The sequence below is a fragment of the Erpetoichthys calabaricus genome, chromosome 15 (genome assembly GCF_900747795.2).
Source record: "Erpetoichthys calabaricus chromosome 15, fErpCal1.3, whole genome shotgun sequence".
Lineage (NCBI taxonomy): Eukaryota > Metazoa > Chordata > Cladistia > Polypteriformes > Polypteridae > Erpetoichthys > Erpetoichthys calabaricus.
In genome coordinates this window covers 8,941,722-8,968,316 of record NC_041408.2, presented here as the reverse complement: position 1 = coordinate 8,968,316, position 26,595 = coordinate 8,941,722, and the positions used below count along the sequence as shown (strand labels likewise).

The window sequence follows — 26,595 nt, the reverse complement described above, 5'->3', positions numbered from 1 at the left end:
ACAGGGCTGCCCCCAACTCCAAGTCCCATGGAGCCTTGTGGGAATCCGAGGCACTGCTCCAACCCAGGGGGGCGACCATCTAGCGTCCAGGGGGCAGGTATTGCACTGTCCTGAATATAGTGTGCAGGGGTGTCCCGGCTGGGCATGGACCCTGGCTGCCTGCCACAACACACGACACCCCCACCCCCCAATAATGTTTGGAATAATTGGTGTCCCAGGTGTTTCTGACTCCTCAGGTGTGATTCATGGCTTCATAAGACACTTCAGCCTGCTTCTACCCTTTGGAGTCTGTAGCTGCCATTGTTCAACATGAGGACAAGAGCTGTGCCAATGTAAGTCAAAGAAGCCATTAGGAGGATGGAACAAAGAATCAAACCATTAAAGACATTGGTAACACCTTAGGATGACTGAAATAAATTGTCTGGAATATCATGAAGAAGAAAGAACAGACTGGTTGGCTCAGGAATCATAAGGGGACTGATAGGCCTAGGAAGACCACCACTGCTGACAACAGAAGAATCCTCACCGTGGTAAAGAAAAAGCCCCAAACGCCTGTCTGACAGACCAGACACAGTCTTCAGGGGGCCGATGTGTGTGTGTGTCAGAGACGACAAAAACTTCATGAACAGAAACACAGAGGAGGCCACACTGCAAGATGAAGACCACAAAAACAGGATGGCCCGATTACAGGACTTCAGAGAGCCTGCAGAATTCTGGGAAAAGTTCTTATGGACAGATGAGACAAAGATGAACCTCTTCAGAGTGATGGCAAGAGCAATATGTGGAGATGATAAGGAACTGCTCAAGATCCAAAGCAGACCACCTCATCTGTTACACATGGCGGTGCTGGGGGTGTTATGGCTTGGGCATATATGGCTGGCACAGGTCCTGACTGGCACAATTCTGTTCATTGATGATGGAACTCCTGACAGCAGCTGGACAATGAATTCTGAGGTGTGCACAAACATCCAATAAATGCCAACAAACTCACTGGACGGCACTTCATCCTCCAACACGATAACGAGCCAAACAGACTGCGGAGGCCACCCAGGAGGTTATCAAAGCTAAAAAATGGAACATTTTAGGAATGGCCAGACACCCAATTTCAATCTAATTGAACATGAAGTGCAAACTTAAGGGGGCAAGCCCCCCAAAACAAGCAGGAGCTAAAGATGGCTGCATGAGAGGCCTGGCAGAGCATCACCAGAGAAGAACCCTGAGCTCCTGCTGATGTCAATGAATGGCAGACTTCAAACAGTCAATGCATGTGAGGGGATATGTGACCTAAATGACAATGGCTTTAACAGACCTGCCACTGCTGTGTCCCAAACATTATGGTGCCCTGAAATGGGGGGTCCATGTAGAGAAAGTGCTGTGGGACCGAAATGTCTGCAAATCCCCTTAAATGAAAGTCTGCAATGTGTACGTTAATCACAACGTCTGAATTGTTTGATTTGTAATTTGAAGCTGTGGGGTAAATCGAGGACACATGTGACTTTGTCCCAAACCTGATGAGGGGAGGACAACTTTAACGTTAACGTTCATTGGCCATCAAACAGACAGGACCATATTGCCCAGGATTCCTAGTACGCTGCTTTCCTTTATGACTTTCTGCGGTTATAAAGGAGTACATGATCTTGCTCTTCTGAAGAAATATTTCTTTGAGGGGACAGAGCGTTTGTAGATTTTGTGTTTAAACAGAATGACATGTAGCGTTAAGCCTCGACGAAGTGTTTTCTAGTCAAGCAGATTTTAAATCAAAGCTCCAACTAACAAAAAATATTCCTTTTAATTCTGAAATGTCTTGGATGAAATGCTGGAAGTGTGGAATTAATATTTAAAGTGCTGCTGTAGCCAACAAAGCTAATCCCAGAAGTAGGGTTGCCATGATTCTTGGTGTTTTTGTATAAACATGCGATCTTTTATAGAAGTGCTGTGAAAGAATCCTGTCGGACTCAGGGGGGCCGCATGAACTCCGCTCAGTCAACGAAGCAGACAAATAGGAACTTCGGTCAAGTCGTTCCCTACCACACTTTTATTCCTACTTCAGACTCTTTTTTTGTTTTGTGCATTTTCAGTAAGATACGCAGTTTTTTGTTTCTTTTCTTTCAATCCGGACCCCTTAAGCAACACTATGAATCTCGGGTGTTCACGCCGACGTGCTCATTAATGGCTACCTTTTCTTTTTTTATTTGTTTCATAACAAAGCACATCAAGTAGAACTTACTTCCTCTGTCAGAGTTTGTGGGCTGTTGAAGGTTCATGCCATTGTATTCATTTAAAAAGAAGAAACCTAACAGCCATTGTTCAAATAATCAGAACTGTCACACATCCAGTGGCTGACCTTCCCGTGGACCACCAAGATGTCACAATTGCTTTTTTTTTTTTTTTTTTATTAAATTGTCATTAACACATAAGAAGTAAAACTGAGTAAGCAATGAAAAATGTTAATCGATTCACACTCGAGTCTGCCACATTTACATTTGTTTGTTGTTATCTTCTGTAACAGCAACTGCTAACTCAGGAGAAATTGGCACAAAAAAGAAAGTGAAAAGACTTTTGAGCTTCCAGAGGTACTTTCATGCATCCAGACTTCTACGAGGGATTGTGCCACAGACGTCCTTACATCTGTTAGACGGAGACTACTTGGGACAAGCTTCGGTAAGGTGCCTTTTTTGTCATTCTTTATTTTAATACTAAGCCATATTCAGTCGAAGTGTTGCATTATGGTCACTGGACTTTGTATATGCAGCTACTTCTGCAGTCCAGGCAGTTTAGGGTCCATACAACAACATTTCCAGGTCTTTCTGAGTTCTTTTTAAATGTCAAAGCACTCAGATTTTAAAATGGCCCCATGGGAGTTTCAGTAAGTGGGCCTGTGATGGACCAGGTTTGATTCCTGCCTTGTCCACAATGCTGCTAGAACAGGCTCTGGCATCACATGCAACGCCCCCCCCAACCGAGTGGTCTAAAAATGTCATGTTTTATTACTTACTAGCCGTCCTTCACGGCTTAGCTCGCGTAGAAGTGAAATAGGACAGCAAGGAGGGCCCTGACCGGCTCCCCACTCCTGACGTCCCCTCGACCCGCAGCCTCTGTCTCGGATTAGCGCAAATATATCGCTCCTGCAAGCGAACTGTGGATTCTTAGCGCGATGAGAGAAGTTGCAAAACCAACCAGAATGTTCAAGTAAATTATAGAAAAAAACCCGATCTAATCCGTTAAGTAGTTCTCTCGTGAAAGCAGAAGGACAGACAGACGTTGGATTATATAGACAGATATAGATCTATAGAGATACGGTGCATCCAGAAAGTATTCCCAGCGCATCACTCTTTCCACATTTTGTTATGCTACAGCCTTATTCCAAAATGGATTAAATTCATTTTTTTCCTCAGAATTCTACATACAACACCCCATAATGACAACATGAAAAAAGTTTACTTGAGGTTTTTGCAAATTTATTAAAAATAAAAAAACTGAGAAAGCACATGTACATAAGTATTCTCAGCCTTTGCCATGAAGCTCCAAATTGAGCTCAGGTGCCTCCTGTTTCCCCTGATCATCCTTGAGATGTTTCTGCAGCTTCATTGGAGTCCACCTGTGGTAAATTCAGTTGACTGGACCTGATTTGGAAAGGCACACACCTGTCTATATAAGGTCCCACAGTTGACAGTTCATGTCAGAGCACAAACCAAGCATGAAGTCAAAGGAATTGTCTGTAGACCTCCGAGACAAGATTGTCTCGAGGCACAAATGTGAGGAAGGTTACAGAAAAATTTCTGCTGCTTTGAAGGTCCCAATGAGCACAGTGGCCTCCATCATCCGTAAGTGGAAGAAGTTCGAAACCACCAGGACTCTTCCTAGAGCTGGCTGGCCATCTAAACTGAGCGATCGGGGGAGAAGGGCCTTAGTCAGGGAGGTGACCAAGAACCTGATGGTCACTCTGTCAGAGCTCCAGAGGTCCTCTGTGGAGAGAGGAGAACCTTCCAGAAGGACAACCATCTCTGCAGCAATCCACCAATCAAGCCTGTATGGTAGAGTGGCCAGACGGAAGCCACTCCTTAGTAAAAGGCACATGGCAGCCCACCTGGAGTTTGCCAAAAGGCACCTGAAGGACTCTCAGACCATGAGAAAGAAAATTCACTGGTCTGATGAGACAAAGGTTGAACTCTTTGGTGTGAATGCCAGACGTCACGTTTGGAGGAAACCAGGCACCGCTCATCACCAGGCCATTAGGAAGTTTTTCTTCACACAGAGAACCACAGACACTTGGAATAAGAGACCAAGTAGTGTGGTGGACAGGAGGACTTTAGGGACCCTCAAAATCTGACTTGGTGGGGTTTTTTTTAGAGGAATTAAGTGGATAGGAGTGGCGAAGTTTGTTGGGCTGAATGGCCTGTCCTCGTCCAGATTGTTTCTAATGTTCTTTGAATGATCTCAATGGAGGAATTCATTTACTGGGGTGCTTTAGCCTGCCCGTGTTTTGTGGCTGCAGATAGAAGTGCAGAGAAATGCAGAAGCATGAACCTGGCCTAAGTACACCATTCGTGACATTGTAACATCCATCCATCCATCCATTATCCAACCCGCTCTATCCTAACTACAGGGTCACATTGGCTCTGCTGGAGCCAATCCCAGCCAACACAGGGCGCAAGGCAGGAAACTAACCCCAGGCAGGGTGCCAGCCCACCTCAGGGCACACACACCAAGCACACACCAGGGCCAATTTAGGATCACCAATCCACTTAACCTGCATGTCTTTGGACTGTGGGAGGAAACCGGAGCACCCGGAGGAAACCCACGCAGACACGGGGAGAACATGCAAACTCCACGCAGGGAGGACCCGGGAAGCAAACCCAGGTCTCCTAACTGCGAGGCAGCAGCGCTACCCACTGCGCCACCCGACATTGTAACATTACTTTCCTAAAATGAATTGAGACGGCGTCCACTGTTGCAGATTTGAGTAACGGCAGATGTAACCAAAGCCCTCTTGGACAGGCGTGACTTGTCTGCTGCTGCGTGACAGGCTTGCTTTGTGTTCTCTTCCATATGTGCCTTCAGTCATGTTTAATTCAGCTAGTCATCTGTCATGTTCTTTTCCTGCAGAAAAAAGGAAAAATCTGTCCATCTTTCTAATGCTGCAAAAGATGAGTTCATGGGTTTAATATTTCAAGACTCCAGAAATAATTTATTACCTTTCTCCTATTAAAAAATATTCTGCTTGCATTTGATAGACACTTTAGTGACCTCGCCGCTGCCTCCGACTGCAATATATCCGGTTCTGTCCTTTTTCTTTTTCAGCCCAGAAAACTGACAGCTGCTACATATGCCTGTGGCTTCTTTCCAGTTTTAATCTTTTCGCCCCCTCATCAGCAGAAATACAATAAACGGAATAAAAGAAAGAAGCGTGGTCTGTGCATAACACGGTTAGGGACCGTTCCCTAACGTCTACAAATGGGAGGCTTCTCTGGCCGATTCTGATTAGCTCCTGTGTTGTTCTGGTTAATTAGCGGGTGGCATTGTTGTAGGATCCTTGAATCCAGAATGAGGAGACCACCAGAATGCCAAATAAAAGAGGCTTGTTAGAGAGAAACTAAAACAAACAAAAATAAACACACAAGAAGGGGATGAGAAAGAGAAAAGTCAGTAAGATGCAACATGAACTACAGGCCCCCCTGGGCCTTCCTAGCCTGGTCCTCGGCCCCCTAGTTGTGTTTGAGAGGTACCTGATCCACTTGCCCACACTCCCTAAAAAATTGCTTCAAGCATTAAATAGACACCATTTTTTTCTTCTAACGTCTTCCTGCTGGTAGAGTTCTTAAACATCACCTCTTACATGTGTGTTAGGGAGATGGTCTTCATAAAGTCCCTCCTCAGGGCACGTCCCCATTTAGGGACAGCAGACTGAAGTCAAGAAATGTGCATAAGGAGCCAATCAAAGTCAAAGGCAGTGATAGGCAATTCGGTCATAAATCGCATACTGGAGGGTGACGACGGAACTTAAAATTCAACCAAGGACTTGCCTTCTCACGCAGAGGGTTATGGCATTTGGTAATAAGCTACTGTTTAATGTCGCAGTAGAGGAAACCTTCACGTTTTAGGAGTGTATGAATGAGATCATTGGGATGGTAGGCTAATAGCTAAAAAAAAAAAGAGGCTTAATGGTCTCCTCTTGTTTGTATATACGGAAGTAAATTAAAATAAAACCCAAGTATGTGGCACGAAAAGTTGACTAGTTGTGTCCATGCCTAAAAACCATAAAGTGACATCCGGCGCCGCTGAGAGTGGCAGCCTTTTCAGCAGCTCCGTGTATGACTGTATGTGTATGTGTACTTTTATTTTTCTATTTTTATTGTGAATTTCCCCTTGGGATTAATAAAGTATCTATCTATCTATCTATCTATCTATCTATCTATCTATCTATCTATCTATCTATCTATCTATCTATCTATTATATAGTGCATTTCACATCTATCTTGTAACGGCCGACCCCTTTTACCCAGCCGGCAGCTACACCTCCAAGACCAGTGGCCTGGATAATTAACTGAGAGATAATCTAACTATCAAGCCGTACTTCTTACCAATTGAACTTTTCCCCCCCACAATCGACGGTGAAAAATTGGAGCACAAAAACAGGATGTAAAATTAAACAGATTAAATGTATTAAGTAAAATGACATGCAAAAAACAGAAACAAATATATATATATATATAAATATCCCTCCACCCCAGCAATAACAAGACACCAAATATATATATATATACAACAAAAAACCCTCCCTTGTCCCTGTAACAAATAAACACACAACACGAAAACAACAATGAATGATAAACTGAAAATGAATGAGTACTTGAGTCCGGTAAAAAAGAAAATGTCCTGAAAGCGGATGACTGAATTAGTGATAGAGTTGTTTGATTCTCCCCGGAAAAAAATGGAACAGCCTCACCGTGAATCCTCGTGTATGTGGTGGATGATTAAGTCCTACCCCGGGGTATCTCGTGGTGAGGTCCTTGAAATAAATCCGGCAGATGGAAAACAAACTGGATGGATAAGCGCAATATGGAAAACAGGTATAGGTTGCTCGTGGTCGTAATGTTGAAACAAAATCTCCTTCTCTCCTCCTTTTTCCTTCTCCTCCTGATGGCTTATATAGTCCTGTGACGGCTGGGATTGAATGATTGAAAACAGGTGTTTTCCAGGTTGGCGGCTGTGGTCTCCTTCCATCAAAAACGGGGACGGCATTAACTGATGCACATAAACAGTAAACGGGACAATGAAACGAGACGCACTCAGTACTGACATTTAACACTATGTGGCCCCGCTACAATCTATCTATCTATCTATCTATCTATCTATCTATCTATCTATCTATCTATCTATCTATCTATCTATCTATCTATTATATAGTGCATTTCACATCTATCTATCTATCTATCTAAAGGCTCCAGTTGTGTGCCATCTAACGTGAGCAGATATTGAAGTCTCGTGTGTTCAGTCCTTGTCAGAAACAGAAGTTTATGGGTAAGCACCGCCACACGATTTTCAGTCGTGGTTCTCATGTACGTAATGTTAGTGAGATGAGGGCAGTTGCGTTCTCTCCTGTACAGCCAGTCTTGTGGGGTGAGATCCCCAGTAATCAGTCACAGTACTCTTAACGGCTTGCCACATTCAAATCACAACAAGTTTGCATTGTCGCTAGTCCTAGGTGTAGTGTAGCCTCCTGTGTGCGTGAGAGTTGACGACAAGTGAGCACTCGGACAGAAATGCACACAGATGGTATATTTGCATTTCTACGCAAAATTGTGTTCTAAATACTTTCTATAAAGTTAAAAAAAAAAAAAAAAAAAAAAAGTCTTGTCCGCTCTGGTGCTTTACAATGGAGGGCATTGAGGACAAGCTTAAAATGTACCAAATATGTCCATTTTTCCTTCTGTGTTTTTCCAATGCATGTTTGTGACAACAAAAACAATCTGGAAATAATGATTTTATCACATAATCTTAGTACTGTTTTTCTCGTGGTCAGAATAAGTTTTCTATTTGCTTGTAGCAAGTTCTCACGTAACAATGGAAGTAAATCTAAACAAAAGCAACTACCGTATATACTCGCAGATAAGTTCTCCCGCGGATAAGTCGGGAGTTAATTTTAATGTATAATTTCCGGTATTTTATAATGTCGTCGTATAAGTTGAATGCGGAAAACTCACGCTATTGGTCCAAGAGATTACGATATGCTAACGCCCACCTGAGAGAGTAACCATGGAGCACATGGCCTTTTTTTGTATGTGGGTGCGGCACTGCGCTGTATCAGCGTGTGCTCCTAACCTCTCTCTCTCTGTTGTGCCTACGTGACCACACTGTAATACCCGAACTATTCTGAAGCGACCTTTGCACTGATTTGTGTTTTTTGTATCTCACACCCTCATACCCCTTTATCGTAAGAGCATCCCTTATCTACGATCAGAAAAAAGATGAAGCCTGTTTTAAATTAAACATCATTGAAGTAGCAAAAGAAATTGATAACTGCGCTGCTGCAACAAATTTCGATGTGTCTGAGAAACTGATGCGAGATTGGAGGAGGCAAGAAGATGTAAAAAAAAAAAAAAAAATTTAAGCGTCGCATTTTTGAACGGGTGCAGAAGTCGGGGTCTGATTTTATGGTCGATTTTTTCGGGTTTCAAGACCCGACTTATATTTGAGTATATACGGTATGTGGCATAAAATGTTTGCTATGATTTTGTCTGTTGGGACGAATCTGGGGGTGTGAAAGGTTACTGCGTAGGAAGGCTAAGTGCTGAGCGATTGCGCACGGCTATTTGTAAATTTAAATTTTGAAAAAGCGATTAACTTTAGGACACAATTTTGTGTGACAAATGCATATATAGCATACGAAATAACTTTGACTAGAAAAATACTGAACTTAGCAGCAAGGAAAAGGTTGTTGCACAGGTAGACTAAGTGCTGAGCCATTGTGCACAGCTATTTATAAATTAAAATTTTTAGCAAACAATTTTAGAACGCAATTTGTACAGCATGTTTGCAAAGAAATAACCATGACTTGGGAAAAATACCAAACGTATCCTTTAAGTAGCTGGCTATGGCCTACATCAGGCCCAAATGTGCTTTACTCTCAAAATTCAAACAAAATATATTCTGTAACACACTCGTTATACTCCAAAAGGGAGAGAAAAACCATAAACCCATGGATTATGTAGAGAAAGGGCACAAGAAATCTTTATAATTCTAACAGACAATACAACTAAAGAATAAAAGAGCAAAAAAAAAAAGATGAAAAAAAGGACTTCCCTAAAAGGCAATCTAGGGCAAGCAAGTCCCAAATCGAAACAGAACAGCGAAAAATGAATAAAAAAGCAGAGCAAAAATTCAAGACAACACAAATACTCGCAACTGACCAAAATCCAGCAGACGGCATAAGAATGAACTGCATTGGACTTCAGTTCCCAGCATCCTTTTATAGGACTGGGGGTGGTCCCTTAATGATGATGGATGGGTGGCTCCACCTCTTCAGGATCCCCCCACAAAATACAAGGAACGTTAGAGAAGCATCAAACTAACACATACTGTAGATACTACATAATAACCAAACAGAGTAAAATTAACAGATAATATATAATTAAGACAAATAATAACTGAACACAACAATATTTTAAAAAATAATGGAAATTAATGAACAAAAATGAATAATGAACGAAGAAGTGCTTTGAGCAGGAACAAGGGGAGCATGCCCATAACACCTTTATTGCATTAAAGCAAAAATTCTCAAGTGCATCTCTTCACGTGCTTTAGGAATTTAACAAGTAAGGCGTTTGTGAGTTTCACACCAAGATGATCTCATTTTGCTTGAATTTATTGTGAAATAGCATATCATTCTTAAAACCATTGTTACTCCATTTCAGGGTTAAGAGAGGGTGGAGTGGGGGGGTGGTAGGGTGGGCCTATCCTGGCAACACTGGGTGCAAGGCAGGAAGACCCCCACACTCACGAGGCCAATTTAAAGCCACCAATGAACCCAACATTCTCATCTTTGGGATGTGGGAGGACAATGGAAGAACCTGCAGAAGAAACTCACAGGCATTGGTAGAAGATGCAGAATCTGCCCAAAAAATAAAGAGATCTGCGTGATGGCAGTGCCAGTCAATGTGCCGACATGCCAGCAGTGCTTCTCAACAATGTTTAGCTAAATAAGATTTTTACAGTTGATCAATGATCTGCTGATAAGAGTCACAGAATAGATCAGATTAAGAGGGCAAACTCCAGAGGAGAAGCAAGAAGAAGAAGGAAGACGAAGAAGCAGCAGCTGGGGAACTTTATATAGAAAACTAGGCATGCTTTTTTTTTTCTAGTCACAGAACAAAAACTGGAGAAGGCCAGCGAAGTAATTAAACGAGTAAAAGAAATGCAGCCGAAGGATAAAGGGCAAAATGCACATAGCGTTAGGCTTCCCTGCAGCCATACAACCTGCACTTCAGAAGAGCTCATCCATCTGAAGCTAAGCATGTTCAGACCCAGCCAGTACTTGGATGGGAGACCATCTAGGAAAAGCTTGGGTTGCTGTTGGAAGAGGTGTTGGTGATGCCATCAGGGGGCTCTTACCCTTAGGTCTGACTGTGGATCCGAATGCCCCAGTGCAGGGACTGGGATCATCCTTTGGAGGAGACATAAAACCAAGATCTTGACTTTATCTGGTGTTGTGATGTGAAGTTTTGCATACAAGTTGATAAATGTCTTTATTTGTAACTTAAAGAAATGTAATATTAGTGTTACATTATTGATAAGAACAACAATGGTTTAAGAACCCCTTCCCCACTTGTAGGACTCAGTCTCTTTGTAATTTTATGACAGGGTTGGGGCAAGTGCCTCAAACAAGTTTGGCTAATATTTCTCTGCAGGACTCCCAGTCAACCCCCACAGGAAAGCCAGACTGCCCCTAACTGGCAAGCTTTACCTCAACATATGGTTTGTAGGACAGGTGTGAAGGTTTATTTTGTCCCCTCATTGGTCTGAAGTATGGATGTTTGGAACTGGCTTGTATCAAAAGCCTTTAAGTACTATGACACCCTATTGGCTGTAGGGGTTGGACAGAAAAAAAATATAAATTTGCCTGCTTTACCTCACCCTCTCTCTCTTACCAAATTGATGAAAGACCATCATACACACCATGAACTGAAAAGGACAACACAATGAAGAGCACAGCTTGGCAGCCATATTGAGACTGGCATGTGGCCTGTTCTGAAGAAAGCTGACCACCAATGAGGCCTTAACTAGTGACATTTTTAAGTAACTAACAAGTCTGTGTGCCGCCTGAAACTACACATCACCATTGATCAGGTTGTATGGTTGCCAATATTCAAATGTACTTTGCATATTATTATTTATGAATATTATCAATAATACATTATTTAATTGTAACTTAACTCCTGCTTGTCTTTTACTACACCTAATTAATTGCCTGAGGTTATAAATGTAGAAGGAAAGGTAGGGAGAAGTTATATGGTACATTACCGTATAGACAGTGGCAAGTCTGAGAGATTTGAGGCCTTCTAACAAAGGCTACAGATTAATAATAGAAAAGGGGAAAAGTAGAGTAACATATTACTCTACCAAGACAAAACATCTGGTTATAAAAGATTTCTGGGCATCCTCCCCAAAAGAGTAGGGTGTATCCCGATGTTAAAGCTAAATTGCCCTCCATGGCCTTGTCATTTTGCCCCATCTCCAATTGGCTAAATGTAAATGATCTGCATCTCGAGATTACACACGCATTTCTTGGTGAAGCCAGCGGAGGGCACTTACCCCGTTTTCTGAATGTGGATCCCAAAGACCCAGTGCATGACGAGGACATGGCGCCGTCCTCCAAATGAGATCCTGACTCTCTGTGGTCAATAACTGGCTGGCTCTGAGGTTAGGGATCTGCACTGGCAATCGGAAGGTTGCTGGTTCGAATCCTGTAAATGCCAATAGGGACTCTACTCTGTTGGGCCTTTCAACAAGGCCCTTAACCTGCAATTGCTGAACGCTTTGAGTAGTAAGAAAAGCACTATATAAATGCAAAGAATTATTATTATTATTAATAAAGATCCCTGGGCATCCTTCATAAACAGTAGGGTGTATCCTGATGTCCTGGTTAAAAATGCCCACCTCGGCCTAGTCTTGCTGGCCCCCTAATCATCCCCCGTCTCTAATTGGCTCTCTCACCATTTTTACCACCAAACAGCTAGTGTGTGGTGAGCATACTGGCACAAAAATGGCTGCCATCACATCATCCAGGTGGATGCTACACATTAGTGGTGGTTAAAGTGGCTCTCCACTCACTATGAAAAATGCTTTGAGTAGTGAGAAAGCGCTTTATAAATGTAAAGAATTATTATTATTATTATTAGGTTTCTGCGTCCTGTGTATCCACGGATAACCATATAAAAGGATGGGTGTTATTGCAGCTCCACGCCATGTTCTGCTACTTCTACTAGGCTACTTGGCTGGCACTTTTTTGTATTTATTGGGTTTTCCTTTGTTAAAATGGTACAGCATGAAAAGTACTGCATTGTGCCATCTCTGCTTCTTTTATTTGCATTTCCTTTTCGCCATCCTGCCACTCACTTTTGTTTTGTTCCCCTCTGCAGCACATGTTGTCCAAAGTGGGAACCTGGAGCTTTGACATGTTCTTGTTTGATCGCCTCACTAATGGTAAGACATCTTTTTCATCTGAGCAGGGTGAGTGAAAATGGAAGACAGTGAATTCATGAAAGCAGCACTTGGTGTAAATGTAACCAATAGCCATGGTGTCAACTCTCTGAATATTACAGTGGCTTGTGTTCGATTAGAGGAAATTGGGTTGGATTTATGCAAATAGAATGCACTTCAAAAAGAAAAATCTGATATTTTCAACACTTGACTAATAAGACAGTATTTTTATTATGTGGTATGAAATTGGAGAATCTTAATTTTGTTGAAAGAATGTATATTCTGCTTAACCCATTTGGCACACTTTGCACAAAACCGTCATCTTTGTGGAGTTCAAAAATGAACAGACGCCTTCTTGCTTTTTACATTTTGTCCACACACTCAAATCCTGACCCACAGACAGACGTTGCTCTGAAAGTTGTCGAATCGACAGTAGTGTGCCTAAAACTTACAAGTCCATTGTATTAAAGAATTAAATTAAGTAGTAATTAATGTGTGCTGAACAGCCATTTTAGTTTTCTTGTGGAATGAATATAATGGCTATGGAGATCATTTTAAACTCCCATCTAAATAACTGCACAGACGAAAGTCAGAATTAATAAAGAAATATGCAGGAGAAATAGAGACTGTTTAGTGGTTCTATATTTTTAATTTAATATGCAGTGTATTCAGAACATACTCGGACTCCCATCGCTTTTTTTCTTTTCACATTTTCACATTCATGGACTAACTGAACATTTCTAGCTCGGGTAAATTGCACAGATTTCTTGATAAGTTACAGTATGATTTCTGAGCACCACTCTGTAATACGGAGCCTAATATCGCTCAAATTGCAAACATCAGTGTTCTTCCATTTTAAGTTTCAAGAAAAAAATTAAAATTGAGGAAACATGTGATAAAGGGGACAGCAATTTCAGAGAGCGAACCCTAAATGACGTCAATTTGAAACCGAGATAATAAAAATACAGACGTAAAATTAACAAGATAATCGGAAAGGCTTATTTTAGTTCCCTTTTGTGCCACTCGTCTTATAAACCGGTAAAATAAGATAGAACTCATAAAGGTTCAGAGCTTTGAAACCTAACCATAGTGCTTTGGATCAGGACATGGCTACTTAAAACACATCCTGATCTGTCACACCACAGCAGGTGAAAAATGTGGACACGTTTCACTTCACATTTGAATCCAAAAGGTGATAACCACGACATTTGACTGTTTATAGCTATGGCTGTAATTCACACAAGTAGGATGTGCAGTTCGACTAAATAACTCAGTAAATTGTCTGATTTTATTTTACCTTTAAGCCTGAATCTCTGTTCTCTACAGGCTGGTGTTCAGGCCTGGCACTAAGGGTACCTTCAAGGTTGACAATCAAGCTAATCAATTTTTGAATACTGAACATTATTCTTATTTTATTATTAAGTAATTTGTATATTTCTTTCCTTTCTAGGGAACAGCCTGGTCACACTTTTGTGCCACCTTTTTAACGTTCATGGACTAATTGAACATTTCCAGCTAGACATGGTTAAATTGCACAGGTTTCTTGGTAAGTTGCGGTTTTCGAGCACCAGCCTGTGTTCACTCTACTGACCTACTATAGCAGTAGCACCCCTGGCTCCAAAATGAGCCAAAGAGATGCAAGAATTGCACTTTCCTCTGTTATATAGAGAAAGGTGCCTTTGGAAAACATTCAGATCCCTTCACCTTTTTCATATTTTGTTATGTTGCTGCCTTGTGCTAAAATCATTTAAATTAATTTTTCTATCAAATCATGCAACGCTCAAAACCCCAGAGTGACAAAGCAACAACATGATGTTTGGAAATTTTTGCAAACGCTTTCCCTTGTAGTATTGGCAGTTGTTTGAACTAAGCGTGAACTAACAATGAATCATCCTAATAAACCGTCATGTTCACACACACACACTCTCTCACACACACACACACACACGGCTAATTTAAAGCCATTGTGTACGTCTGTGGGATACAGAAGAAAAACTAGAGGCCCTGCAGAATACCCATCAGTGAATGCATTGGACAGGCACACTACAAGCTAGGAATAAAATTGATATCCCTAGTTGGGCGAGACCCCATTGACTGCTCCTTTTATGGGATTTATTTCTTACATATGATAATCCTTCACAAGACATGAAGAGCAGAGTATTCCTCGATATGATAACACACATTCTGGAGCATTAATCACTTTTGGAGCCTCAAGGTTTCCATGCAGACGGCCATAACGCTTCGGACAGTTTCAGGACGCAAGCTTCCTTGTGCCTTATCATTATGATAAATACAGTCCGAGATGTATAATGTATGCCATGAACTTCCCTGACCTAAACCAGTAATCCCATTATCAGTAACCTAAGCTGCCTTATTATAGTGTACTGGACGCCAGCAACTGTCTGTGAAGTTTTTGTCAATGATGACATAGGCCTTGACTGGTTCAGTCTGCCATCAGTGTCAGTTTACATGTGTAATGCCTAAAGAAACATATGCTGGGTAAAGTGAATGCTAGCGTTTGATTCTGATGTTTAAGTGTAAGAGAAAAATGAAATGACAAAATGACATCTGAACAGCCTCTGAAGGAGCGTGGAAACAAAGTGCTAACATGGCTCACTTTAATTTGGAAAGTTTCCAGTCAGGAGGGCAGTATGTTTAAGGCATGGCAAAACACGTGATTATCTATTTTTGTACTTCTACCTTCACTTTTCAGGGGGTTATCATATTTTTAGAATCAATCACTCAACTGTGCACTTATCTAGGACGCTGTGTTCAGTTGGGGTTGTCCTTGTAATTAAAAAAAGGGCCCTGTCTATCAATAGTGGCTGTAATCCATCCGGTCGCCACTTGTATTATATATGGTGAGCTGTGACTTGGACCTACATTTTACTGTAAAAGGCCTCATGGAGCTTTTTAAAAAGAAGAATTGTACACCTTGTGTTCAGGAAATGGGAGATTTTGCCACACAAAAAAAAAGAGAAGGTCACCATGGGAGAATCTCTGCCAGCACTCAAGAGCCAAGTGCAATTGAATTAAAAGCATTGCAGACTAGGCCACAGACCTCTACAGGCATTGACGTAAAGCAATAATAATAGTAATACATTTTATTTATATAGTACCTTTTCCATAAAAGTAACGTTTTACTGTAGTATACTAGAGATCCGCTTTGTCATTGGTTTTCATGTAGATTGAGATGGTTTGGGCACGTGCAGAGGAGAGAAGAAGGGTACATCGGGAAAAGGATGTTGAGGATGGAACTGCCAGGCAAGAGGAAAAGAGGAAGGCCAAAGGGGAGGTTTATGGATGTGGTGAGGGAGGACGTGAAGGCAGTAGGTGTGTCAGAATATCATCTAAAAGACAGGGATAGATAGAGAGATGATTCGCTGTTGTGACGCCTAAATTGGAGCAGCAGAATGAAGAAGGAGATGCTTTATGTACAGAATTAAAACACAATAAGTTGAAGTAACACAGGTTTATCTTTCTCATATTTTTATGACCTAATCTGGACCCATGCCTGACCCCAAAAAAGAAAACCTCTAAGTAGAAATGGAAAAACCCACATATACATGTGTGCACTTTTATATCAAAAGTAGATTAATGTTATCATCCTCACGATTAATGGAAATCTATGTGTGTCCAAATAGGAAGTTTAACTCTTTCCATAAAAAAAAAAAAAAAAAAAAAAATGGATGATGGTCTATTGAGCAAATTAATAGCAAAATACACCGTATCCCTGATCAAATGGAAGAACCACAGAGGTGTGAGCTGTGCTTCCATTGTGTAAAAATAAGATGGCATGGCAACAAGATTCAAAAGGCCATCAAATTTGCCTGCTCTTGAAGAACACCAGAAAGGCCAATGAGGGGATTTTGCTCATTGACAATACATATACAAAGTACAGTGACGGCAAAAGTGCGACGTGCATTCTTTCTCCGATGTAGAACCGTCGTCATCATCTGATTTCACCTCTATTAAAACACGTCTTTATATGAAAACAGCAGTGTCAGATCGGGGGGGTGGGATTGTGAACGCGACCGAGAATAAAACTGAATAAAAAAAAACAAAGCTAACCTTTACAAGTATCATAAATTTACACCGGCTGTTACAGACTGAAATCAAATGTATGTTTTTATTCTAAAATAGTAAGAATAAAACCAGCTCACTTCTCAAAACGAACCCTTGAAGTTTTGATTACCAGTCAACAGTTGATACCGTTGCGCCACCGAAGAGGTCGTAGCAAAGGGGTGTCAATGTCACACCCTAACGCGGGTTCTTTTTCTGCAGTTATATTCTTGAACGGAAGTGCACTTGTTCTGTTATATTTGTACCTTTTGTGAAAGTGTTTATTTGATATTTGGACTTCAGGCTTCACACATTATACACTTAATGTCTACATTTTGTCAGTTATTACTACAACATGAAAAACGTTTCTGTTTTAACGATGTGTTTACATAGATTGTTGTAGACACGGAATACACATGAAATGCATGTGTTCCAAATAACGATAAAGTATTTATAAAAGGTGTCATTTTGCTTGACTTCTCACTCTATACAACTCTAAGCAACTGACACGCAGGTAAACAGACTTGAGCTGTGGAAACTGTGTGGTGGTGGGGGGTTATGATAGTAGGCTGCTTTCTGCTTATCAACACATTTACAGGACAAAAGACGCTAACAGAGAGGTGCGAAGAGATTTAAGGTGGGACGGATCTACGAGTTTTTTCGTAGGCTTTGGTAATTCTAGTGTTAAGGACATGGCCTATTGTGACAGACTCTGTGAATTAAACCTGTTTAGTCTCGAGCAGACTGCATGGGGACCTCATCCAGGTATTTAACATCTTCAAAGGCATTGATCAAGTAGATCTTGCAAAATTCTTTTTATCAGCTTAAGGGTGAATCAAGAAGTCTAGGACATTACAAAACAAAACATACGGTATGAGCTTGGGGCGTTTCTGCGTTTATTACACATATCCACTTTTGGGTCTAATTTTCGCCAGTTTACTTTTGACATGCAGTTGTTTTTAGCAGCTTAAACCCAATCGTCACTGGGTGTCGTGCACTTATAAAGGTGGATGAGGTGCTTCTTTCTGGAGGGCAGTGCCTAGAGTTACATGGTTCCCGATTGCTAATTCTCTGTTCAATTTCTTATTCTTTATGCTGTTGTTGCACATTATTTTTATTGCTTGTTGTATTTTATATATTTCTAATGTACAGTCTTGGAGTTTAGCAGCTAATCATTTCATTGCATATTGAGGCTATTGTTTTGGCAGTACTAATTATGGAAATAAAGCAGATACCCTAATTCTGTCATTCTTAAAGTTTTTCTCTCACGACCCTTCAAGAATTGCCACAAACCATCGTCCATGGATTGGGGTGGGTGTTTGGTTTCCTCTTTGAGGATCGCCAACGAATGGACTTCTGAACACCATTCATAACCCTTTCTCATTCAATTGTAATTTATGACTCATTGAGACCCACTTAGATATTAGAGACCCCTAGTTTAAGAAACACTTCCCTAATTGACTTAACTTAGGGAATGTATGGAAATGTGACACACGCAGAGTTGGAAAACACTTGGTTTGAAAGTCTTCAGACAAGGTGAATGAAAACTTTTCCCCTTCAGCTGTACATTTGAAAGAAATGTGACTACAACAATAAAGGGAGACATGAACAAACATCTCAAACCCTCAATGCTCCACATGCAAAATGCAGAGTCATGGAGTAATGGCAGAAAAACATGACTAAGCAGTAGGGGCATATATAGACACGGTTTGAAATCCAAAAGTTTTCCTGCATTGGTTCCATATTCTTAAAGAGTTCTGGCCTATTTGGTTTGAAGTGATCTGGAATACAGAAACTGGGAGGGATGGCTTAATTAATACTACTCAAGACGCAGCGTATCAAGTAGTAGCTTCAACTTCAGCCCAGGATGGATTACGGTTTAGTAAATGGAATGGTTTGTCACCTCTAAATATTGCAAATAGTAAGTTCATATTGTGTTTTTCATGGACCGGATATTAAGGCATAACGGTGGGAGGGGGTCCAGTTTGGTGGCCTTAGAATTGCGTCACTGTTTTTTGCAGATGACGTGGTCCTGTTGGATTCATTGGGACTGTGAACTCCAGCATACATTGGGACAGTATGCAGCTGAGTGTGAACCAGCAGGGATGAGAATCAGCACCTCCAAATCTGAGGCTGTGGTCCTCCGTAGGAAAAAGGTGGACCATCCTTTCCGAGTGGATGGTGAGTTACTGCCTCAAGTGGAGGAGGTTAAGTACCTTGGGGGCTTGTTCACGGATGAGGGGAAAAAGGATGGTAAGATCAACAGAAAGACTAGAGTGGTGAGTGCAGTTATGCAGCTGCTATACCGATCTGTAGTGGTAAACAAGGAGCACAGTCAGAAGGCAAAGCTCTTGATTTACCAGTCGATGTGTGTCCTTACCCCTAACCTATAGTCATCAGCTTTGGGTAATGACTGAAAGAATAAGATTGTGGGAACAAGTGGCCGAAATGAGCTTTCTCTGCAGTGTGGCTGTGCTCTCCCTTGGGTGAGAAGCACAGACATCCAGGAGAGGCTCAGAGTAGAGCTACTGACCCTCCACATCAAGAGCAGCCAACAGAGGTGGTTTGGGCATCTGATATGGATGTCTCCTGAATACCTCCCAGGGGAGGTTTTACAGGCATGACTCAGCTGCGAAGACACCTCGGGGAAGTCCCAGGGCCCGCTGGTAGAAGTTTATATCTCCAAGATGGCCTGGGAATGCCTTGGGATCCCGTAATATGCGTTGGGCAAGTGTGGCCGGGAAAAGGACGTATAGATCTCACTGCTCAGACAATTGCTTCTGCGACCTGGTTTCAGATAAGCAGCTGAAAAATGAAGGAATGAAGTTCATATTAAGGCCTGGCTGCCTTCCCAGTGTTTTCTTCCTTTGGTGCCAAAATGACCTTCCAAGTAGATTAATTAAGACTCTTGAGAGCCGTGTGAATTGAGAGAGAGGTGAGCTTGTGGTCTCATGGCCATGTCTGCCGGCACAGAGCTCGATTTGTTATCATTCATCTCAGCCTGGTAGCGGTAGGCCTCTAACCATTAAAAGTAAATCCCTAACCCAATCTGTGTTCTGTCTTTTCAGTTACGGTGCAAGAGGATTACCACAGCCAGAACCCTTACCACAATGCTATGCACGCTGCTGATGTGACTCAGGCCATGCACTGCTATCTAAAGGAGCCCAAGGTAAACAGAATTGAAGTCATTGGTTTCTTCCTCCCTCATCATCTGTGTGATAAAGTAATTTACATCCAATTGGGTGTTAAGAATATTGTGTTGCTTACTGCACATCCCAACCCATTTTCTTAATTAGAAGCCGATTGTTGCTCAAGCCACATTTCTGCACTTGCACTTTAACAGCCGCAGTCCTTAATTACTACTTTTGCTCTCAAATTTTTAATTGCATCTGGTTTCTTAACTGACACTCAAGTAACAATAAGATGTACAAAAGGAAAGAACAGCTCTCCATTGGACTCTGTCTCATTTACACCTGGGTGTGTTGGCCATCAGTTATCTGTTTTAACAAAATACTTGGAAAGAGGTGAAAGAGGTAAAAAAGTGAAGGACTGAGAACTAGTAACCTGCTCCAGGCCATAACACTGACCTGAAATAGCAGAATGAAAAGTCAGAAAATTATACAACAGGTTTCATTATCAGCAATAACCTGCAGCCACTGTGGCCCTCCAGGGCCAAATCCGATGAGCCCTGCTCTATAGTAAGCATTGGGGGGTGGGGGGGGGGGGGATGAGGTTAGTGCTGCTGCCTCACAGTTTCAGGGTTTGGACCCCTGACCTGGTCCATGTCTCCGTGACGTTTGCACTGTCCTACGTTGTCTGTCTGTGCATTTCTCCTGCTATTTTGCTGTATTTTCTCCTACGCCTCAAAGACGTGTTAGTTTCGTTAATGTGCTCTGTGATAAACTGCCCATGCCAGCACTCGCTCCTAGTTTCACTCACCGTAATCCTGCAGGTACACTGGAATAGTTAAAGAAAATGGCTGAATAGACACCATGTATCTATCCAAAGCGTGGAAAATATTTCAAAACTTGCCAATGATGAAAGTGAAATTGTGGAAATGTTTGGGAACTTTGTTATAATCTGCAAAATGCATTGAAGGCAAAGGGGAAATAGAAGCTGAACTACAGTAGTTTTGAGTGGATTTTGCTGGTGCAGTGGTCTTTTAAGTCACTCCGAGGGCTAGGAAAGCATCTTCTAACTATGCCAGACTAAACAGTTGTGGCCTGAGCTGTGAAGCAGCCATACTAACCACTGTGCCACCCAGAGATAAAATTAACAGAATTAAATATCAGAACAGTAAAAATTTCTTGCAGACACTGATAACAGGAGCAGGTAACATAAATCCGCTGACGCTTGACCCCCCCACAAATTCCAAAGCAGCAACTCACCCCTCTTGATACACTTGTTTCTCGCTGTCACGGCTACCAAGTAAGTGCAACGCTAAAGCGTGCGGATTCTTCAGTTCTTCCTGTTCACGTTAACTACACCACATTCTGGGAAATATCATTAAAAGGTAAGCTCACATATTACATACAGGTCACTTACAACTCCGTACAAAAAGACATCACTTTCAAGGCACAAATGCACCAAGACATTTTCAGTTTCCAGTAAATGTTTTGCCGTATTTTCCATTGAGTTTTAGTGTACCAATTGAAGAGTTTTTATTAAGCCCATACCAGAAGAAGAGTTTTATCCAGTATAGTGATTGATCTGGCATACCACCCACTGCCAGAAATCAGCGTTACAGGCTTGGTTTGTGCCATCTAGCATTGGCTGCTACAACTCTGTGATGTCATGCCGTCTTTGAAAAGCATCATGGGGCGCTGGGAAAAAATAGAAAGTTAGTCTATGCTGGCTGTTCTGTAAATGTTCAGAAAAATATTCGTCAAACAAGGTCACCAGCAAACTGGCTGTGCAAAACATTTTGATGAATTTCACCCATCAACACTATTGTCCAACTGTCAACATTTTAGTGTAATGGGATACAGTTTTCAAAATTAATTAACATGTTTAAATATTTTTGAGCAAATGAAATACAGTATGTAGACACTACTCAAGGCAGAAATACTTAAAAAACCTAAATGGTGCCAGTCACCTTATCATCTGGCCCTGTGAACCAAATCCACATAAGAGAGGCACCACATCAGAAATTCTATTCAGAAGAATCACTTGGAAATCACGTTCAGCTCCTTTTGATGTCTAGTTACGCAAGACATTGAGCTTTTTGGTGCCCCGCCCTCACACTTTTGGTCCTGTAGAGCCAAAAATCCTTATTTTAGAAGCATATTTTATGCAGGAAATTATACCTTTATGATAAAGATTAAACCACTAGATGTCTTCATCAAAAAATACCAGAAGGAGCTGAAGTTGTGAATGCTACTTCAACTTGACCCCAGGGGGTCGGGGTACAAGAGGTCAAAGTTACCTGTATCATTTTGAGGTTGCTTATCCTAAGTAGGATATTTTTGACATTTGTTTAGTTACTGGTGGTCCTAGCCCTCCCAGTAGGTTAAAAATTTCAAACATAAGCATGTAGTGTATTTGTTTTAGACTATTTTAAAGTCAGTGATTACAATTATGATATTGTTCCCATGGCAAATTTACATTACAATCAAGGATATGTAGACTTTAAACATTTAAAATTGAAGCACACATTTTAATATTTCAAATATTTTGACGCAACCATTCTTGTTTATTTTGTAGTTCTACCTTGTAAAGTAAATCACTACATTTCTTATGATCATGCAGTATTAGGCTGGCTGATGCTCATTCAGACTTCTTTCATTATTATTTCTGTTAACTACATAAAAGTATGTGTCATCTTTGTGGCCACTAAACCTCACTTCTTAAGGAATATTTATTTTGTACATTCAGACATAACACGTTTATGAACAGTTGCATGACTGTGTTCCTATTTCAGCTTGCCAGGTTCCTGACCCCTCTTGAAACATTTTTGGCATTAATGGCTGCTGCTGCCCATGACGTTGATCACCCGGGAGTCAACCAACCTTTTCTTATCAAAACCAAGCACCACCTTGCAAGTTTATATCAGGTATTGTATGTGACCATTAGCAAAACACTCTGCTTCGTTGATGGTGTCAAAATCATTGTCACTCTTCTAAAACAGTTATCCATAATGTTGCATGTTTTTATTATATTCATACAAGCTAAGGTATGGAGAAGGTTGCCAGATCAAACCCCATTTCTGCCAGATGGGCCCTTCAGTAGTAAGGCCCTTAACCTGAAAATTGCTCCAAGGGCGCTGCACAAATGGGGTGACCCTGTGGTTTGACTCCCTAAAGGTCATGTGAAGAGACAATTTCCACTCAGGGATTAAAGTGTATCAAATAAAAAAATAATCTAAAATAAATATATAAATTCTCTATTTTCTTAGGTACAGTTTGTATATTATTTGTAAAATTCCTGAGAATGACGTCCCTAGAGCTGTGAATTGTGCATTATTAATATATAACTATCACTGCTTGCTGTGGTTCCTTAGTGCAAATGGAGAATGGAGCGGCCATCTTTACTTCTAGAAAAATATATATACAGTAATCCCTCCTCCGTCGCGGGGGTTGCGTTCCAGAGCCACCCGCGAAATAAGAAAATCCGCGAAGTAGAAACCATATGTTTAGATGGTTATTTTTATATTGTCATGCTTGGGTCACAGGAAACACAGGAGGTTGTAGAGAGACAGGAACGTTATTCAAACACTGCAAACAAACATTTGTCTCTTTTTCAAAAGTTTAAACTGTGCTCCATGACAAGACAGAGATGACAGTTCCGTCTCACAATTAAAAGAATGCAAACATATCTTCCTCTTCAAAGGAGTGCGTGTCAGGAGCAGAGACTGTCACAGAGATAGAGAGAAAAGCAAACAAATCAATATGTCTGTTTTTCTTTTAAGTATGTGAAGCACCGCGGCACAAAGCTGTTGAAGGCGGCAGCTCACACCCCCTCCATCAGGAGCAGACAAAGTGAGACAGAGTTTGTTTTTCAATCAAAAATCAATTCGTGCCCTTCAAGCTTTTAAGTATGCGAAGCTCCGTGCAGCATTTCGTTTCAGGAAGCAGCTGCACAAAAGATCACAACGTGAAGATAATCTTTCAGCATTTTTAGATGAGCGTCCGTATCGTCTAGGTGTGCGAACAGCCCCCCTGCTCACACCCCCTATGTCAGGATCAGAGAAAGTCAGCGCAAGAGAGAGAGAAAAGTAAGCTGGGTAGCTTCTCAGCCATCTGCCAATAGCGTCCCTTGTATGAAATCAACTGGGCAAACCAACTGAGGAAGCATGTACCAGAAATTAAAAGACCCATTGGTCCGCAGAAACCCGCGAAGCAGCGAAAAATCCGTGATATATATTTAAATATGCTTACATATAAAATCCGCGATGGAGTGAAGCCGCGAAAGGCGAAGCGCGATATAGTGAGGGATTACTGTATACTGTTATATATATACTGTATTATATATATACATACATATACACACACACACATATATACATATGCCTACGTGTGGAAGTGAGAGGTGGAGTCGGGTGGAGTGAGGGTTCCACCTCTGAGGAAACAGAAAACTCGCTTAGCTGCTAATAACACAAGCAGGCCTAGGACATCAGCCAAACAAAACCTCCGAAGAAAGACCAAGTCTCTTAGCCGCTAACATCGACAAAACAGTATCCCTTTTACTTTTCCTCCTGCCGCTAATACACAAGCGAGGCGAGCACATCGGCAAAATGAATCCTCCTAGGAGAGAGACGCTCAGAGTAGTTCCTTTCAATTACCTGACATCTCCAAATTTCAATTTGTTTTCTGACGATTTCAATCGTTTCTAGGACCCCGGGCTTGCTACAGCGTGGGCTTACATGGCTAGTGTGTACTTTATATACATATATATATACACACACACACACACACACAGACATTGCATGTTTTGTATACTTATTGTGTGAACTGTTCTGAGGAGAAATAGAAGTAAGAATTCTATTGTATTATGTACACAGGACAATAAAACAGACTTGACTTCATTATTAAGGGGACCAGCACTATGGTATTAATGTGTCTAGTGTGACCTCTAGTGGTTAAAACTGCATTGTGCTTTCAAATGGGTTATTTAAAACACTTTTATCATTAGTAAAAATGATAAGTTGATCTTATTACTTAATCATTCATTATTAGAAATATTACAATTTTTCCTGTTCAAAATGCTGAAGAGTGTGGGATCATTCTTAGTTTAGCATGGTAAAATGCAAAGCCTATTTGTATTATGACGAGGGTCTTCCCGATGACAGTAAGTGTGCAGGTGTATGCGGAGCCCACAGCTCGACAGGTTCTTCGGAGTCGAGAGCGCTTTGGTTTTCACTGCTTGGCAGGTCACACGGAGTACGTTAGACATAAATTAGGCATGTGACACCTGGGTGCGTTCAGTAACTAAGCTATTACATACACATTTCCTCATTTCTTGGGATTTCTATTTTATATTTTTATGATCCTTTTGTATTTGCTCTGTTTTTCAACTCCACATTTTAACACCATTATCACATCATTTTATTACCTTCCCACGTCGTTTTGGACTTAGAAAATCATTTTTAAGAATTTATCTTGACAGGACAGCTTTTGTGGTGGTGGTCCTCTTTAAACACTTAAGGCATTTTGGTGTGTGTACAGTTTACCTGCATTTGACAAACCTAACAGGTTCTTTTTATCCCCCCCCCCACCCCAATCAGAATGTGTCCGTACTGGAGAACCACCACTGGAGGTCTACGGTGGGCATGCTGCGAGAGTCTGGGCTTCTGTCCCATCTGCCTGTGGAAATGACGTAAGTGTTTTTCATGTAACATCCTTCACAAATTCTCCATCACATTAACAGTCACTAACACATCATGGAAAATATCCGCATGAAAACAAGCTTATGTGCAGTTCAGGCAGTTAACCTAACAATTAAATAAGGTCACAGAGGGTGCCGGAGCCCAGGGCAGCTAGCATATTCATCCATCCATCCATTATCCAACCTGCTATATCCTAACTACAGGGTCACGGGGGTCTGCTGGAGCCAATCCCAGCCGACACAGGGCGCTAGGCAGGAAACAAACCCCGGGAAGGGCGCCAGCCCACTGCAGGGCGCGCACATACACACACCCACACACACACTAGGAACAATTCAGAATCACCAGTGCACCTAACCTGCATGTCTTTGGACTGTGGAAGGAAACCCACGCAGACATGAGGAGGACATGCAAACTCCACGCAGGGAGGACCCGGGAAGCGAACCCAGGTCTCCTTACTGCGAGGCAGCAGCACTACCCACTGTGCCACCATGCCGCCCAGCTAGCATATTGATTAATTTAAATTTATTTTATCAGCAAGTGATAAATCATCAGTTCATTTAAATGATTCCCCCCCCCCCCCCAACAGGCAGGTTATCGAACAACAGCTTGGCTCCTTAATTCTGGCTACGGACATCAGCCGGCAAAATGAATTTCTCGGCCGTTTCAAGTCTCATCTGGATAACGACGACTTGTGTTTGCAGGACGCCGATCACAGACACTTCATGTTGCAGGTGAGCATATAAAGACAGTTTTAAGTAATGTGCAAATCTTACAGCCATCCCTCTATATGTCTAGTATGACTCTTAAAACCTGTAAAAACTGGATTTGGTATTTTATTATGTAACAGACAACATGGTTTGGCTTGATGGTTCCCCTCCTGACCGTAGGGCCTTTTTAATGGAAGGGTGTGGGTGGCTGGGCGGGCATCCCCAACCAGTTTGGTTAGTGGCACCTTTCCTGGTTGAGAGGCCGTTATAAATGATGGACAGGGGGAGACTGCTTCCTAATGC

General features: G+C 41.6%; 1 protein-coding gene across 3 annotated transcripts in view; it reads left to right on the top strand.

The window, feature by feature from the left end:
• LOC114666152 (cAMP-specific 3',5'-cyclic phosphodiesterase 7B-like) overlaps nt 1-26,595 on the top strand; it is a 220,972-nt gene that overhangs the window by 180,402 nt on the left and 13,975 nt on the right. For all 3 annotated transcript variants that reach the window (XM_051919301.1, XM_051919302.1, XM_051919300.1), the window contains 7 exons: nt 2,510-2,661; nt 12,639-12,702; nt 14,150-14,245; nt 19,830-19,930; nt 22,682-22,813; nt 25,484-25,575; nt 26,172-26,316. In XM_051919301.1, the coding sequence (XP_051775261.1) occupies nt 2,510-2,661; nt 12,639-12,702; nt 14,150-14,245; nt 19,830-19,930; nt 22,682-22,813; nt 25,484-25,575; nt 26,172-26,316 (782 nt within the window). The remainder of the gene's footprint in view (nt 1-2,509; nt 2,662-12,638; nt 12,703-14,149; nt 14,246-19,829; nt 19,931-22,681; nt 22,814-25,483; nt 25,576-26,171; nt 26,317-26,595) is intronic.